This window comes from Schistocerca nitens, chromosome 2, assembly GCF_023898315.1.
Source record: "Schistocerca nitens isolate TAMUIC-IGC-003100 chromosome 2, iqSchNite1.1, whole genome shotgun sequence".
In the NCBI taxonomy this organism is placed as follows: Eukaryota; Metazoa; Arthropoda; class Insecta; order Orthoptera; family Acrididae; genus Schistocerca; species Schistocerca nitens.
This window is the reverse complement of record NC_064615.1, coordinates 13,125,885-13,142,495: the sequence shown is the minus strand read 5'-3', so window position 1 is coordinate 13,142,495 and position 16,611 is coordinate 13,125,885. Positions and strand designations below refer to the sequence as shown.

The following is a 16,611-nucleotide window of genomic DNA, read 5'->3' as shown; positions in this document are numbered from 1 at the left end:
AGGAGGTATTGAATAGGATTGGGGAGAAGAGAAGTTTGTGGCACAACTTGACTAGAAGAAGGAATCGGTTGGTAGGACATGTTTTGAGGCATCAAGGGATCACAAATTTAGCATTGGAGGGCAGCGTGGAGGGTAAAAATCGTAGAGGGAGACCAAGAGATGAATACACTAAGCAGATTCAGAAGGATGTAGGTTGCAGTAGGTACTGGGAGATGAAGAAGCTTGCACAGGATAGAGTAGCATGGAGAGCTGCATCAAACCAGTCTCAGGACTGAAGACCACAACAACAACAACATAGTTAATTTGCAATCATATTTTCAGAATTCACAAGATGACCACCTTCGGTCCTTACGACCATACGGCCGCGCTGGTCATCACATAGTGATGCACTGTCCTGCTCCTTCTTGAGACGAAAAGGATTGAAAATATGGACGGTACACCTTGTTGTCTTCACCGGGGTTAATATTTCGTCGCTTTTCCCTTAAGTACGCTCTAAACTTTAAAAAAAATGAATAAAGTTTCCCCTGATGAAATTAATCAACAATGCAAATGTTAACTATGCTGTACGTAGGTACAAATTACGATAAATAACGAGCCGCTGTATAATAGTTTTTTCCTAATAATGTTTAATGTATTCAAAATATTCACAGTAATTCGAAGACTGGTGAAGTCAGCCGGTGGTTAGATAGTGAGTCGAGACCGCTGTAAAGCGGTTAGGGAACACTCGCTATATAAAATTAAGTAACTGAAAGCAGCTCGTGAAATGAATGCTGTGCTCACAGGTAAACGTTAGCCAAAATGAAGATAAATCTCGTGCCATCTAACACATTGATACACAATGCTACAACCTAGGCGTTGATTAGTAGCAGAAAAAATCCACGTCTCTCAGAGGCCAGCCTGAGTCAAAGTCCAACCTCAGTTTGCAAAATCAGACTCCCAATCCTACTTCAGCAGAAAAATTCACAAGCTCGGCCGATCCGCTAGAAGAAAATAATCATAGCTCTAACTAGTGCCGAATTATTCTTAGTCCACAGGGAATTTGCACGAAATACTGCTGTCCAACCACCGACGACCCAAAACACTTCTGTGTTCCTACACGTGGCAGAATCACATGGATGTGACTTCAACCAAATGATTCTGAACGTTTTCCTCGAGCAAGATGACCACCGCCCTTTTATAGTCTGGATTCACCCTTTCCCGGAAAATGCTACACCTACGTCACTTACTAGTTTCGTAGTTTCACCTGCTTAACTTACATCTTTTGATACGTAAGTAACACCCTCAGTGCACCATTACATGAGCGCCAAAATTATGGTTTACATCGATATTTTAAATTTAAATCTACATGTAATAGTTCGTCCACTATTTAAGATTAAATAACTGCAAAGCTCCCTTGTAGATCTCGTAACCATTCAATACTCTCCAAGCCGTCAAAAATTCCAATTACAGATATGGCACGACTTCATCACCAGATCTACACTTTTCTCTGCAGTGCACTATTCAAAATTGAGATACCTGTAACAGGTCACGAATTTTGGGCAAAACAACGCAATTTTACAGGCAGTTAATAAAGCACCTAATAAAAATTACAAATCTTAATAACTACAGGTAAAATGTAGTGTGTATCGATCTCCGCCAGTACATACCGTCCTGCTGGATGAGTGCTTGTGTAGTGTCAGATTTTATGTCAATTTTTAAATAAAAATCTAGTTATAATGGTTGTCAAGGATTAATTAATTGCGGTACCAAACATCCAAACATCTGAACGTATTCTCTCACGTCACATTAACACGACCACGTGTCAAAAGCCTGTGTAACAACCTTTTCCAGTGCGGACTGCTGCGAGGCGCTCAGGAGGGGTGTGAATGAGGTTCTGGAAGTGTGCCGTAAGAGATGTGGAGGTATACCGACGTAAGTGCCATTGTCAGCTGTGCTAGATTTCTCGGTGGAGGATCCGCGGTTTAAACGGCCCTATCGAAGTGGCCCCACAGGTTCTTAACGGGGGAGTTTGGTGATCAGTCAACTAAGGCAACCTCATCCTGGTGCTCTTCTAGGCACGCGCCAACACTAAAAGTTGTCAGACACGTTGCATTATCCTGCTGGTAGATGCCATCGTGCTCAGGAGAAACGAACTGCCTGTGAAGAAGGACTTACGTTGACCTATGGTGCCTTCCAGAATGAAGAGATCACTCAGGGAATATCACGAAACCACTCCGCAGAACTAACTGCTTCATCCTCTGTCCTGGACCCTTCCGACGATTGTTGCAGGGTCCGATGCAGCATGAAACGCGGTTCATCTGAAAAGACCAACAGTCTCCATGCTGTGACTTCCAACTGAGGGACTGGTTTGCAAATTCCAGCCTTCGTCGGCAATGAGCAGCAGTTAGCAGGGGTGGACAAACCACGAGCCTGCTGCGAAGGCCCTTACTCTGTTCGCTGAACAGTCGTTGAGGAGCCACTGCCGGTAGCTTGTTGGATCATCTGGGCAGTACTTTGGTCAACAGTTACTAAACACTAGCTAACTTAAAGCTACAAAAAATTTACTTCACGGTGCTGTATCTTTTGATTTATTCTGATTACAGTTAATATCCCTACGCCAGCAGGATTACGGTGCTCCCCTCTTCAAGGTGACGTTTCACTCTTTACTGATCCAATTACAATCTACGCTGTATGAGCGCAAACCGAACACTATGTGAAAAGCTGTAGTGTGCTAAGTGGGGCAATTGACGTCACGTCTGTCCGCCCGATCTTTTGACAGGAACCGGTGACCTGTCTGCCGACGAGCGGTCATCCACGGATCAGGGGTTGCCACATCTCAGTGCAGGGAGCTGTCTCTAGGCGGTAGCCGAAATCCCCCTCTCAGGTCCGCCCCCAGACGCGTCCATGGCCCGCCTTGTTGTCACTGAGCACACACCATTGAAATCCAGCTCCCAACCCACACCAAAATTTCCACATAAATAACAGTACATCATTTACCAATACATAAAATTACCTTCTTTGTGACTTCGTTAACATCTTAAGCGGAGAGCAACACCATGAATTAAAACAGCTTATCGAAGACATCTACAAGTAATCGGCAAGATATAACAAATAAACATAGTAGTGTGTCATTCTGTTTATTGGCAAGGTCAGTATGTGCGGTGCGTATTTCGCATTATAATCTTAACACGCATAAATTTGTTTTGAATAAATTGCGGGTGGAACAACTGGAGGAAAATGAGTGGAGTGTTGTGTGACAAGAAGGTGAGCATTGGGTTGAAATGGAAAGTGTACATGTCGGTTGTAAGGCCAGCTATGATATACGGGGCAGAGACATGGCCAATCACAGTAGCCCAGGAAAGGAAGATGGAAGTGGCGGAAATGAGGATGCTGAGGTGGTTGTGTGGGGTAACAAGGAAGGACAGGATTAGAAATGAAATTGTTAGAGGAGCTGTGAAAGTGGGACCCATGGGGAAAAAGACACAAGAGAGCAGACTAAGGCGGTACGGACACTTACAGAGAAAAGGAGAAGAGTGTATCGGAAACAGAGTTGAAGATATAAAGATTGAAGTAGCGAGAAGTAGATAAAGACAGAATATGAGGTGGAAGGATAAGATATCCGGGATCCTAAGGGAGAAAGGATGGAAGAAGGAAGAGGCAATGGATAGAGTACTACGGAGGAGAAGGATTCAGAAGAGCAACACAGACCCTACGTGACGTGGGAAAAGGCGACGATAAAGAAAGAAAGAAAGGAAGTATCTGGAAACTACACAGAACAACATACACTGATGAAACTAAAGAAACTGGTACACTTGCCTAATGTCGTGTAGGGCCCCCGCGAGACGCAGAAGTTCCGCGACACGACGTGGTATGGGTTCGACTAATGTCTGAAGTAGTGCTGGGGGGCACTCACACCACGACTTCTACAGTGCTCTCCATTAATCCATAAGAGTACGATGGGGTGGAGATCTCTTCTGAACAGCACGTTGCAAGGCATCGCACATATGCTCAATAATGTTCATGTCTGGGGAGTGTGATGGCCAGCGAAAGTTTTTAAACTGGGAAGAAAGTTTCTGCAGCCACTATGTACCAATTCTGGAGGTATGGGATGTCGTATGCAACAGAAAACCAATTAAATGCTTATTATACTAACACAATATAATAAGAACTATAAAATTCTGTCCAACCTCAATACACCATCTACATCTACATGCTACTCTGCAATTCACATTTATGTGCTTGGCAGAGGGTTCATCGAACCAGAATCATACTATCTCTCTACCATTCCACTCCCGAACAGCGCGCGGGAATAACGAACACCTAAACCTTTCTGTTCGAGCTCTGATTTCTCTTATTTTACTTTGATGATCATTCCTACCTATGTAGGTTGGGCTCAACAAAATATTTTCGCATTCGGAAGAGAAAGTTGGTGACTGAAATTTCGTAAATAGATCTCGCCGCGACGAAAAACGTCTTTGCTTTAATGACTTCCATCCCAATTCGCATATCATATCTGCCACACTCTCTCCCCTATTACGTGATAATACAAAACGAGCTGCCCTTTTTTGCACCCTTTCGATGTCCTCCGTCAATCCCACCTGGTAAGGATCCCACAGCGCGCAGCAATATTCTAACAGAGGACGAATGAGTGTAGTGTAAGCTGTCTCTTTAGTGGACTTGTTGCATCTTCTAAGTGTCCTGCCAATGAAACGCAACCTTTGTCTCTCCTTCCCCACAATATTATCTATGTGGTCTTTCCAACTGAAGTTGTTCGTAATTTTAACACCCAGGTACTTAGTTGAATTGACAACCTTGAGAATCGTGCTATTTATCGAGTAATCGAATTCCAACGGATTTCTTTTGGAACTCGTGTGGATCACTTCACACTTTTCGTTATTTAACGTCAACTGCCACCTGCCACACCATTCAGCAATCTTTTCTAAATCGCTTTGCAACTGATACTGGTCTTCGGATGACCTTACTAGACGGTAAATTACATCTGCGAACAGTCAAAGAGAACTGCTCAGATTGTCACCCAGGTCATTTATATAGATCAGGAACAGCAGAGGTCCCAGGACGCTTCCCTGGGGAACACCTGATATCACTTCAGTTTTACTCGATGATTTGCCGTCTATTACTACGAACTGCGACCTTTCTGACAGGAAATCACGAATCCAGTCACACAACTGAGACGATACCCCATAGGCCCGCAGCTTGATTACAAGTCGCTTGTGAGGAACGGTGTCAAAAGCTCTCCGGAAATCTAGAAATACGGAATCAACTTGAGATCCCCTGTCGATAGCGTCCATTACTTCGTGCGAATAAGAGCTAGCTGCGTTACACAAGAACGATGTTTTCTGAAACCATGCTGATTACGTATCAATAGATCGTTCCCTTCGAGGTGATTCATAATGTTTGAATACAGTATATGCTACAAACCCCTACTGCAAACCGACGTCAACGATATACAAAAATAAACTCCCCAACAACTTCTACATATGAACAAACTGTCTACCAAATTTCACCAGCAAGTAAACGTTTGAAACGAACGTTGTTCCGACTTGCGCCAGCGTTCAATTCAATGAATCTGTTTTGGTAACTCATGTGACCAGCATATTTTGGCAGAAAGCCTATGCGCAACAAAATCTTTGTACATAGGTTTAGCTTTACAAACAATCTGCGCACATACTGTTCCGGGGTAACGACAAGCACCAACACGAAGATCAAGAACGATACAGCAGAGAGGGCTGTGAGACGACGTCAGCCAATAGCACGCTGAATAGGACGTCACCACGACGGGAGCGGCCTCCAGCTGAAGAGAATAAAAGCGACGCGCCGCCTAGGCTCGGCGGCACTAGACGAGGGGACTAGAAGAGGCGCGCTAGAAGAGCCACAGTGACATTGAAGACAGCAGTGACTCATGAACTTGTGTAATTGGCTTGCGTAGATATTGTGGCTATCAAAGGACATTGTTAAATTGCATGTCGCCAATTGCTTGCGACCTATTATGTAGAAACGGAAGTTAAGTATTGTCAATTCAATTACTATAATAAACTCCATTAAATGATTTGCTTGTACTTTAGAACTTTAATAGTGGCAACTATTTATGTACAGCTCGTACAAAATAGGTACGTGTTTCAAAGTTTTACTCAATTTCAAAGTAGTCACCAGCGTTGTGTGTAACCACTGGCCAGCGATGTGGAAGTCGTAGGATACTCTTACAAGGGAACCTCCCCGTCGCACCCCCCTCAGATTTAGTTATAAGTTGGCACAGTGGATCGGCTTTGAAAAACTGAACACAGATCAATAGAGAAAACAGGAAGAAGTTGTGCGGAACTATGAAAAAAATAAGCAAAATATACAAAGTGAGTAGTCCGTGTGCAATATAGCGAACATCAAGGTTGCTGTGAGCTCAGGAGCGCCGTGGTCCCGTGGTTAGCGTGAGCAGCTACGGAGCGAGAGGTCCTTGGTTCAAGTTTTCCCTCGAGTGAAGAGTTTAATTTTTTATTTTCAGGCACTCGCCCATAATCAAATTCGCTCTCCAAAATTTCAGGACATATTCAGATTTACTTGGACATATGCAGGATTTGACGGACTACACACGGAAAAATTTGAAAACGTTAAAAACATATGTTTGGCAGAGCACGGGGAAAACTGTGCTACTGTGAAACTGTTGCATTCCTTTGTTGCCGTTTATGTGACAAACTCTTATGTTTGCATTACTCTTTTGGGACTGATTATCACATCCACAAGAAAACCTAAATCGGGCAAGGTAGAAGAATCTTTTTACCCATTCGCCAAGTGTACAAGTTAGGTGGGTCGACAACATATTCCTGTCATGTGACGCACATCCTGTCACCAGTGTCGTATAGAATATATCAGACGTGGTTTCCTGTGAAGGAATCGGTTGACTTATGACCTTGCGATCAAATGTTTTCGGTTCCCATTGGAGAGGCACGTCCTTTCGTCTACTAACCGCACGGTTTTGCGGTGCGGTCGCAAAACACAGACACTAAACTTCTTACAGTGAACAGAGACGTCAATGAACGAACGGACAGATCATAACTTTGCGAAAATAAAGAAAGTGAACTTCTCGCTCGAGAGAAGACTTGAACCAAGGACCTGTCACTCCGCAGCTGCTCACGCTAACCACGGGACCACGGCGCTCCTTAGCTCACATTCTCTTTGATGTTGACTATCTTGCGCATGGACTACTCAGTTTGTATATTTTGCTTATTTTTTTCGTAGTTCCACACAACTTCTTCCTGTTTCTCAATTAATCTGTGTTCAGTTTTTCAAGGCCTATCCACTGTGCCAACTTATAACTAAATCTTAGGGGGGGGGGTGCGATGGGGAGGTTCCTTTGTTAGCAGTGCCAGTTGTGTTGACAGTTCGAGCGGCGCGGTCTGTTGCCCGACGAATTTGTAACAGTTCTGAAGCGAATGTTGTGAAGTGTTTCCTTCAGTTTAGAAATAGAGTTGAACTCACGGGGGCGTAAGTCAGGTGAGTGTAGTCGGTGGTATAGCACTTAGCAGCCCCATCAGTCAAACAAATCAGTATCAGCTGGCACTGTACGTGCTTCAGCATTGTCCTGTAAAATGATGGTCCGGTCCTGCAGAGAGTGCCATCACTTCTGTCTCTAAGCTGGTCGTAGGGTGTGTTCCAAAAATGAGCAGTACTATCATAACAATATTCTGAGCGGTCTAGACATAGCACCTTTGGTTAATAATCGAAACGTCCTCGATACTGGGTTCGAGCCCCACCACCGCATAAATTTTCGTTAACTGGCGGCGGAAGACTACCGGCATAAGAAGTCACCCTCATTCTGCCAAACGGGCCGGAGGAGTGGACAGAGGTTCAGGGCATTTCGTACCTTTGGGTGAGAAACTGACCCTAAAGGTGGAAGAACCAGCAATGATCGACAGCATCAAGATGTAGAAGGCTGTCAGAATCACTGCATTAAAAATTCGTAATGTGTATCCACAAGACATGAGACCTGTAATTGAAAAAGTGTCATGATAATCTCTCCATTGTCAAAAGCATCCGGAATAGTCCCCCATTCGGCTCTCTGGGAGGGGACTGCCAGGAAACAGGTGACCATCAGAAGAAGGCTGAATAACCAACGAAAGTATAACGTTCTCTGTGTCGGTGCACGGAATGTAAGAAACTTGAACGTTGTGGGGAAGATAGAAAAACTGAAAAGGGAAATACAAAGGCTCAGTCAATGAAGTGAAATGGAAGGAAGACAAGGATTTCTGGTCAGATAAGTATAACATACTATCAACCGCAGCAGAAGATCATACAACGGAAGTAGGGTTCGATATGAATAGGAAGATAGGGCAAAGAGTGTGTTACTGCAAACAGTTCAATGACAGGGTTATTGTCATTAGAATCGACAGCACACCCACACCGACAACGATGGTTCTGGTATACGTGCCGACTTCGTAAGCTGAAGATGAAGTGGTAGAAGACACATACGAGGATATTGAACGGGTAATGTACTGCGTAATGGGAGCTGAAAATCTAATACTCACGGGGCACTGGAATTGAGTTGTAGGGGAAGGCGTGACGGAAAGTCTTACGGGACGCAAGGCACAAGAAATAAGGGAGGAGAAGACTAACTGAGGTCTATAACAAATTTCAACTGCTAATAGCGAATACTCTGTTCAAGAATCACAAGAGGAGGAGGTATACTTGGAAAAGGTCGGGTTATATGGGCAGCTTTCAGTGATATTACATCGTGGTCAGACAGAGGTTCCTAAATCAGGTACTGGATTCCAAGGCGTACCGAAGAGTGGATATAGGCTCAGATTACAATGTAGTAGGCAAAGGTTTAAGAGATCAGTCAAGAAGAATCAATACGCAAAGAAGTCGAAAACAGCAGTACTAACTAATGACGAGCTACGCTTGAAGTACTCTAAGGAAATGGCTTCAGCAATAAGGACTAGCTCACTAGGCAGTCCAGTTGAAGATGAAAAGATGGAAATCACAGATGTTGGGGGAAAAAACGTTGGTACAAAGAAGGTAACTGCGAAGAAGCCATAGATAACAGATGAAATACTTCAATTGAACGATGAAAGAAGGAAGTAAAAAATGTTCAGGAAAATTTTGGACTACAGAAATACAAGTCACTTAAAAATGAAATAAATAGAGAGTGTAGGGAAGATAAGACATAAAGGCAGCATGAAAAACGTGAAGAAATCGAGAAAGAAACGACTGTCGGAAATACTGACTCAGCATATAGGAAAGTGAAAACAAACTTCGGTGAAATTAAAAGCAAGTGTGGTAACATTAAGAGTGCAACGGGAATTCCACTGTTAACTGCCGAGGAGAGAGCAGATAGGATGAGATTTGTCTGATGTGATAGGAGACATAGGAATTTATTTACAAGAGATAGGAGATGCAGTATTAGAATCGGAATTCATACGAGCTTGGCTAGACTTAAGATCAAATAAGACAGAAGGGACGGATTATATTCCATCGAAGTTGCTAAAATCATTGAGGGAAGTGATTAAAAAAAAAACTATTCACATTGGCGTGTAGAATGCATCTGACTTTCGGAAAAATATCACCCACACAGTTTCGAAGACTAGATTTGACAAGTGCGAAAATTATTGCACAATCAGCTTAACAGCTCATGCCTTCAAGTGACTGACAGGAATAATATCCAGAAGAATGGAAAAGAAAATTGGGAATGTGTTAGATGATGATCAGCATGGCTTTAGGAAAGCTAAAAGCAGTTCTGACGTTGGGGTCGATAATGGAAGCAAGACTAAAGAAGAAGCAGACCCGTTCATAGGATTTGTCGACTTGGCAAACGCGTTCGACAGTTTAAAATGGTACAAGGTGATTAAAATGATGAGGAAAATATAGCTAAGTTATAGGAAGAGACGAGAGGTATACGTGTACAAAAACCAAGAGGGAATAATAAGAGTGGAAAACCAAGGAGGAAGTGATCGGATTGAAAAGGATATAAGACAGGGATGTAGTCCTTCATCTACACTACTAAATCTATAGATCTAAGAAGCAATGATGGAAATAAAAAAAGATTCGGGAGTGGAATTAAAATTCAGAGTAAAAGGATATCAATGTCATGATCCGCAAATGTCATTGGTAGGCTCAATGAAAGTGAAGAAGAATTGCAGAATCTGCTGAATGGAATGGGTAGCCTAATGAGAACAGAATATGGATTGATAGTTAATCGGAGAGAGACAACAATACCGAAAAGTAACAGACATGTAAACAGCCAGAAACTTAAGATCAGGATTGATGGTCACGAAGTAGATGAAGTTAAGGAATTCTACTACCTAGGGAGCAAGTTAACCAGTGAAGGACATCAAAAGCAGACTAGCACTGGCAAAAAGGGCATTCCTAGTCAAGAGAAGTATACTGGTATCAAACATAGACCTTAATTTGAGGAAGAAATTTCTGAGAATGTGTGTGTGGAGCACAACATTGTATGGTAGTGAAACACGGACTGTGGGAAAACTGGAACAGGGGTGAATCGAAGCATTTGAGATGTGGTGCTACAGGCGAATTTTGAAAATTAGGTGGACTGGAAAGGTAAGGAATATGTGGAAAACACTGACAAGAAGCATGGAGAGGATGGTAGGACATCTTTTAAGTCAACAGAGAATAACTTTCATTGTACTAAAGGGAGAATGGTACTACAGGGAGCTGCAGGGGGCAAAACCTGTTGAAGAAGTCAGGGACTGGAATGCGTCCAGAAAATAATTGAGAACGTAGGTTGCAAGTGCTACTTTCAGATGAAGAGGTTGACACAGCAGACAAATTCGTGGCGGGCTACATCAAACCAGTCAGAAGACTGATGACTCAAAGAATGAAAAAAAAAAAAAAAAATTGATTAGATATTCTGACAGGTTAGCGTACTGGCAGTGGCGTGCGAAGCAAAGTGCAATGCAACGTACTTCTTCAGGGTGGTGTCTAGATGCCTTTAGTGAAGACACGCAAATTCAGGGTTGACGGCAGTTGGTGATGTATGCGGTACATTATAGTGTATACGTTAGGTGAAGAGCCACTAAAATTTGATACGTATGTTTGTTTCAGACCTAGTGACGTGAGCACTTCCCCCAGAAAGAAATATATTAAGGTTTAGTAATATTTTAATTTACTACACGTCGAAAGTACTTTAATGAAAAGACCATGGCCCACAGAGGTATTCCGAATCTCTTGTGGTGGCATTTGTCAGGATACCTGACACAGAAGCTTGTTGTTGTGTTGTGGCCTTCAGTCCTGAGACTGGTTTGACGCAGCCCTCCATGCGACTCTATCCTGTGCAAGCTTCTTCATCTCCCAGTACTTACTGCAACCTACATCCTTCTGAATCTGCTTAGTGTATTCGTCTCTTGGTCTCTCTCTACGATTTTTACCCTCCGTGCTGCCCTCCAATGCTAAATTTGTGATCCCTTGATGCCTCAGAACATGTCCTACCAACCTAACCGGTCCCTTCTTCTTGTCAAGTTGTGCCACAAACTCCTCTTCTCCCCAATTCTATTCAATACCTCCTCATTAGTTATGTGATCTACCCATCTAATCTTCAGTATTCTCCTGTAGCACCACATTTCGAAAGCTTCTATTCTCTTCTTGACCAAACTATTTATCGTCCATGTTTCACTTCCATACATGGCTACTCTCCGTACAAATACTTTCAGGAACGACTTCCTGACACTTAAATCTATACTCGATGTTAACAAATTTCTCTTCTCACAGAAGTTTAACTCTGAGAAATATACATAGCATATTTATAACCAAAATGTTTCTAGGCTAAGGCTCATTTGATCAATTGACTGCATATCTCGGATCCATCTATTCTCATACTGAACGTCAGACACTCATACTATTTTCTTCTGAAATATTGTGGTAGTTTTGCTCACTTGGGAAGCCTAATTAGAAAATTATTACAAAAATATGTAGCTTTTTAAATATAACATTTAAAGTATGAAAATTTAGTTGGGTTTGACTGTTATGTATCTGAAAATGAATTGTTTTGCGTAATATCTTTGCAGGAGAAAACCCACTTTCGACCTGATGATCATCGAACGACTACAGTACCAAGCTTACTACGGGCTGGCCCACTTGGTCGGATCGCCTCCTCTGGTTGGTTTTGTGACGATGACCGAATTAGCACCCGTATACCATATTTCTGGCAGTCCCATGAACCCTGCCTATCTGCCCGATCTCTGGGTGGGATTATCTGATCATATGACCTTCTGGCAACGTCTGTACAACACTTACTTCTATCTAAGGCTCCATTACAAGTGGTTCTATGAAGTAATCCCGAAACAGGAGATCGTAATGCGAGAATTCTTCGGAACGGCACCACCACCAGTTTACGAGACGGAGTACAACTTCAGCCTCCTCATCATCAATAACGACTTCTCCTTGGAGTACGCACGGCCACTGACGCCAAACATCATTGAAATTAATGGTATCCACGTACCGTTGGAAGTCGAGCCGTTATCTGAGGTGAGTTACGATGATTATTTGTAAGCTGGATAAGTAAAACATACAGAGCTACAAATATTACACACTGAAGTGCAATGTTTGTTTTGAAACTGCCTTCTGAACGGAGTTTAGAAGCTGGACTCCTGCCTTCCATCTGACCACCTCTGCCACAACCTCCACCCTACTTCTCTACACCACTGCTCACGAAAGCTGTGAGTCACGCTTCATGTTCCGGTCCGACACTCATTTTTAATACACCAGAACGTTTCATACACTGATAGTGTGTTAGTTGTAAAATGTGTCTAGTCTTTCAGTCATCGAACATGTTTCTCGAGAATTCCACTGAAATGATAAGCGAAGTAAATAACATAATCAGACAAATTTGTCACCCACTTGAAACGAAAATCTGCATTCGACAAGACTAATGCTGATGTCATACTGTTTCATCCGAATTATCTGGATGGAAAGAGCAAGACAGGTGGTCCCCAGGTGTTCGATATACCGGGTGATCGAAAAGTCAGTATAAATTCGAAAACTGAATAAATCACGGAATAATGTAGATAGAGAGGTACAAATTGACACACATGCTTGGAATGACATGGAGTTTTATTAGAACAAAAAAAAACGTTCAAAAAATGTCCAACAGATGGCGCTTCATCTGATCAGAATAGCGATAATTAGCATAACAAAGTAAGACAAAGCAAAGATGATGTTCTTTACAGGAAATGCTCAATATGTCCACCATCATTCCTCAACAATAGCTGTAGTCGAGGAATAATGTTGTGAACAGCATTGTAAAGCATGTCCGGAGTTATGGTGAGGCATTGGCGTCGGATGTTGTCTTTCAGCATCCCTGGAGAGGTCGGTCGATCACGATACACTTGCGACTTCAGGTAACCCCAAAGCCAATAATCGCACGGACTGAGAGGTCTGGGGACCTGGGATGCCAAGCATGACGAACATCGTCCTGCACGAACACCGTACGTTCCAGCAGGTGTTTATCAGCCAGGCTGGGGATGATGTGATTCTGTAACGTATCGGCGTACCTCTCACCCATCACGGTAGCAGTTTTGCTGTCCAGCACCATCTGTCAGACATTTTGTGAACTTAGTTTTTTTTTTGTTCTAATAAAACCCAATGTCATTCCAAGCATGTGTGTCAATTTTTACTTCTCTATCTACATTATTCCGTGGTTTATTAAGTTTTCAAATTTATACTGACTTTTTGATCACCCTGTACTTACCTCACAGTGATGTACTGTGTTAAACCACAAACTTCCCTACAGTTCTTCATTCAGTGATACCGTGCAACATCGTTAACGGTGATCCATTCGTTGCTGAGGCAGTTAAACCCATCATTTTAGAAGAGCAGGCTATTTGAGACAATGAGTTTTAGAATCCCCCTTCCTCTCAATACACGCTCGTGCATAACTACATAGTCATGATGATACTCTGCACAAGCAGTGAAGACCGTCACCCACTCGGCACAAAATCAACCATCACACTTCGTAACAGGTTGGAGAAATGTAGCGAACACTACCCCAAAAGAAATTTCCCCAGAATTACATTGCAGGTTTCCAGATATTTCCACATCTCTCTGACTAAGAATGAGTTTTTCTTGCGACGGTTTTCCCCTATTCAGTACAACGCTAGCCTTTTCTTCGTCTCGATGGAACTTTCCTAGATTCAAATTTGCGTTTACTAGAGTGGAAATAGATGTGTCAGAGGAGTAGTTTACTACTCTGAGATTTATTCCACCTGACTATCATTGCAACTAAGCCGAATGATGGAATGTGATATAACATGAACTGCTTATTATTATTAATGTATCGGTGTCAGTGTTCACTCACTTGGGAGCCTTGCTGACATATAGATTGTATTAAATCAGGCGGGCAGGAGGCCAATGTCTTACTAACGTTTGTTACGTGTTGTAAGCACCACAGACCACGACCTTTATATTTCTCGAAGCTGTTTGGCTCTTAAAGATAGTCCTGCTCTCCTGCTCTCGATGCTACTCACTGTAAGCAGTCTTGCGAAACAAGCAATCAACCAAGTAATATTGTAATGGAAATGGGCGTTGCAGCAAATTAGAACACGGATCTAACGTTGTAAGTAAAATATAATTGAGAGGAACAATGTCCACCAGTGAAGCCATTGCTATTACAGTAAAGTTTGGCACCTGTAGTTAATTCGAGAGCACACAAATTGTAACCTCCCCCTCACTTATCGACCTTAATGACAGTGAAAAATTAAACCGCGTGTACCTAATGGAAATTTGGGAAAAACAATCGTCACCGAAGTTAATTTGTCGGTAAAGAGGGAGGAAAGGGTTACATCTAAATGAAAGGAAAAATGCAAATGAAACTGGTGGAAATTAATTTTGAAAAGGGGTAAAGTTAATAAAGAAAGTAAATGTGCGGTCGTACGTTAACAATTAACTAGCGGTAATTAGATATTTGAGATTTGGGGGAAATTACGGTCGCCAGTCCTAAGGACAATTACTATAGTAACCGAAAAAGAAAGGTTATTACACATATAATTAGCACTAGAAGCGTGGCAACTGAAGGTTGACACGTGTAGTGTGAAAACTGAAAGATTGTCAGAAGAAATAAATTTCGATACACTCTGACTTAATTTAGCAAAAGAATTAATAAAACCGGAAAATCGAAAGTTAATTTAGTGACTGAAGTTAATAGTGAGCTTTCTTTCTGAAGCATATCGAAATTCAGTAAAATACGGATAGTCTTAGACTACCTCAACAATCATTTCAAAAGCTACTTGAAACTACGCAATTTAGAAATAAGAGATTTAACTTTGAACTTGAATTAAATGATTCTGAACAATTAACAATAGTAAAATTTAGTACGTACCAAGCTGAGCTGCAGTCACAGGTAAGCTAAAATACGGTAACAAAACTCGCACTCTTAATTTGTGCTTGTGTAATCTAAATATTGTAGCCAGCTATGAATTCCTTAACTGAACTTTGAAATTAAAGCAGTGAAATCGAATGATGCTGGCGTTTGAATTTCAACGACACTCGGGTTCATTCCGGAAAAGGAAGGAACCCTGCTTGGTAATGCAATTGGGACAATGAGCAACAAACGTTCAAGCTAAGTTGCTGTAATTTTGTGATGCAACAATTTTTAAAGTTTGAAAAGCTGAGGTCTGCCATACAGTTCTGAAACTTTACGTGCTTTTGGTCTTCCTTGTTAGTTGAAGGTTTGAAGCCATCGATCGAGGAGGTGGCGACAGTCACTCATTGTCGGCAGTCGCTGTTGCAGAAGCTGGATGTTGGCGCGCCTTCTTCTCGACACGGTCACCAGGCGAAACGGGCTCTTGATGGGAGCCAGCTAATGCTTCCCGTCCGCGACACCGTGTCAGAAACTATCATAGCAAGTCGAGCGCAATTACATGCCGCCCAGCCCCGAAAGCGCGGCAACTCGCGGGAGCGTCACACAACACACCTGCTCCACTGCACCACCCCAGCCAGACTCTCCCTCTGCCCGTGCTCCACGTGACAGAGTTAACACTACCAAAGATCCTAAACACTTTTGTTCTCCACACGACCTATCGATGTATTCGTTCGATAGCATAGTTTTCCATAGGCCAGACCCAGCGGATAGATACAAATAATATTCACAAAACAAATCAACATAAATGCATATATATATATATATATATATATATATATATATATATAAACAGTAAAACAATTACAATATCAATATATAAAGACACAGAAATGTCATATTTTCAGGTAACAAAATAAGGAAAAAAAATTATAGTGCAGCAGATGGAAATAGGAGGATATGCATTTCCGGCGTTACAAAATGACAGAGTATTAGGCTAACGTCTTCCCTTACGCGCATTATTATGACACACCTCTCATTTACAGTACGTTCATAAATTATCTTCGAAATTAATCACGCTCTACCCTTCATAACAATGCAATATTCGTTGGCCCCTTCTAGAACAATCTGTCTTCTCTTTAAGTGCGTAGAATTTAGATATCGGTTTCACTCAGAGTTAAACAATTAATTGTGCAATGCCACGCAGGACTTCTATTGATGGAACTACAACAAACACTCGCTCGCCTGAACATTACCAAAATGAGTGTGAAATCTTATGGGACTTAACTGTTAAGGTCATCAGTCCCTAAGCTTCCACA

At 42.2% G+C, this 16,611-nt stretch overlaps 1 protein-coding gene across 1 annotated transcript in view; it reads left to right on the top strand.

The window, feature by feature from the left end:
* LOC126235676 (UDP-glucosyltransferase 2-like) overlaps window positions 1–16,611 on the top strand; it is a 97,228-nt gene that overhangs the window by 18,984 nt on the left and 61,633 nt on the right. Inside the window, exon 4 of the mRNA XM_049944404.1 lies at window positions 12,006–12,465. Within this exon, the coding sequence (XP_049800361.1) occupies window positions 12,006–12,465 (460 nt within the window). The remainder of the gene's footprint in view (window positions 1–12,005; window positions 12,466–16,611) is intronic.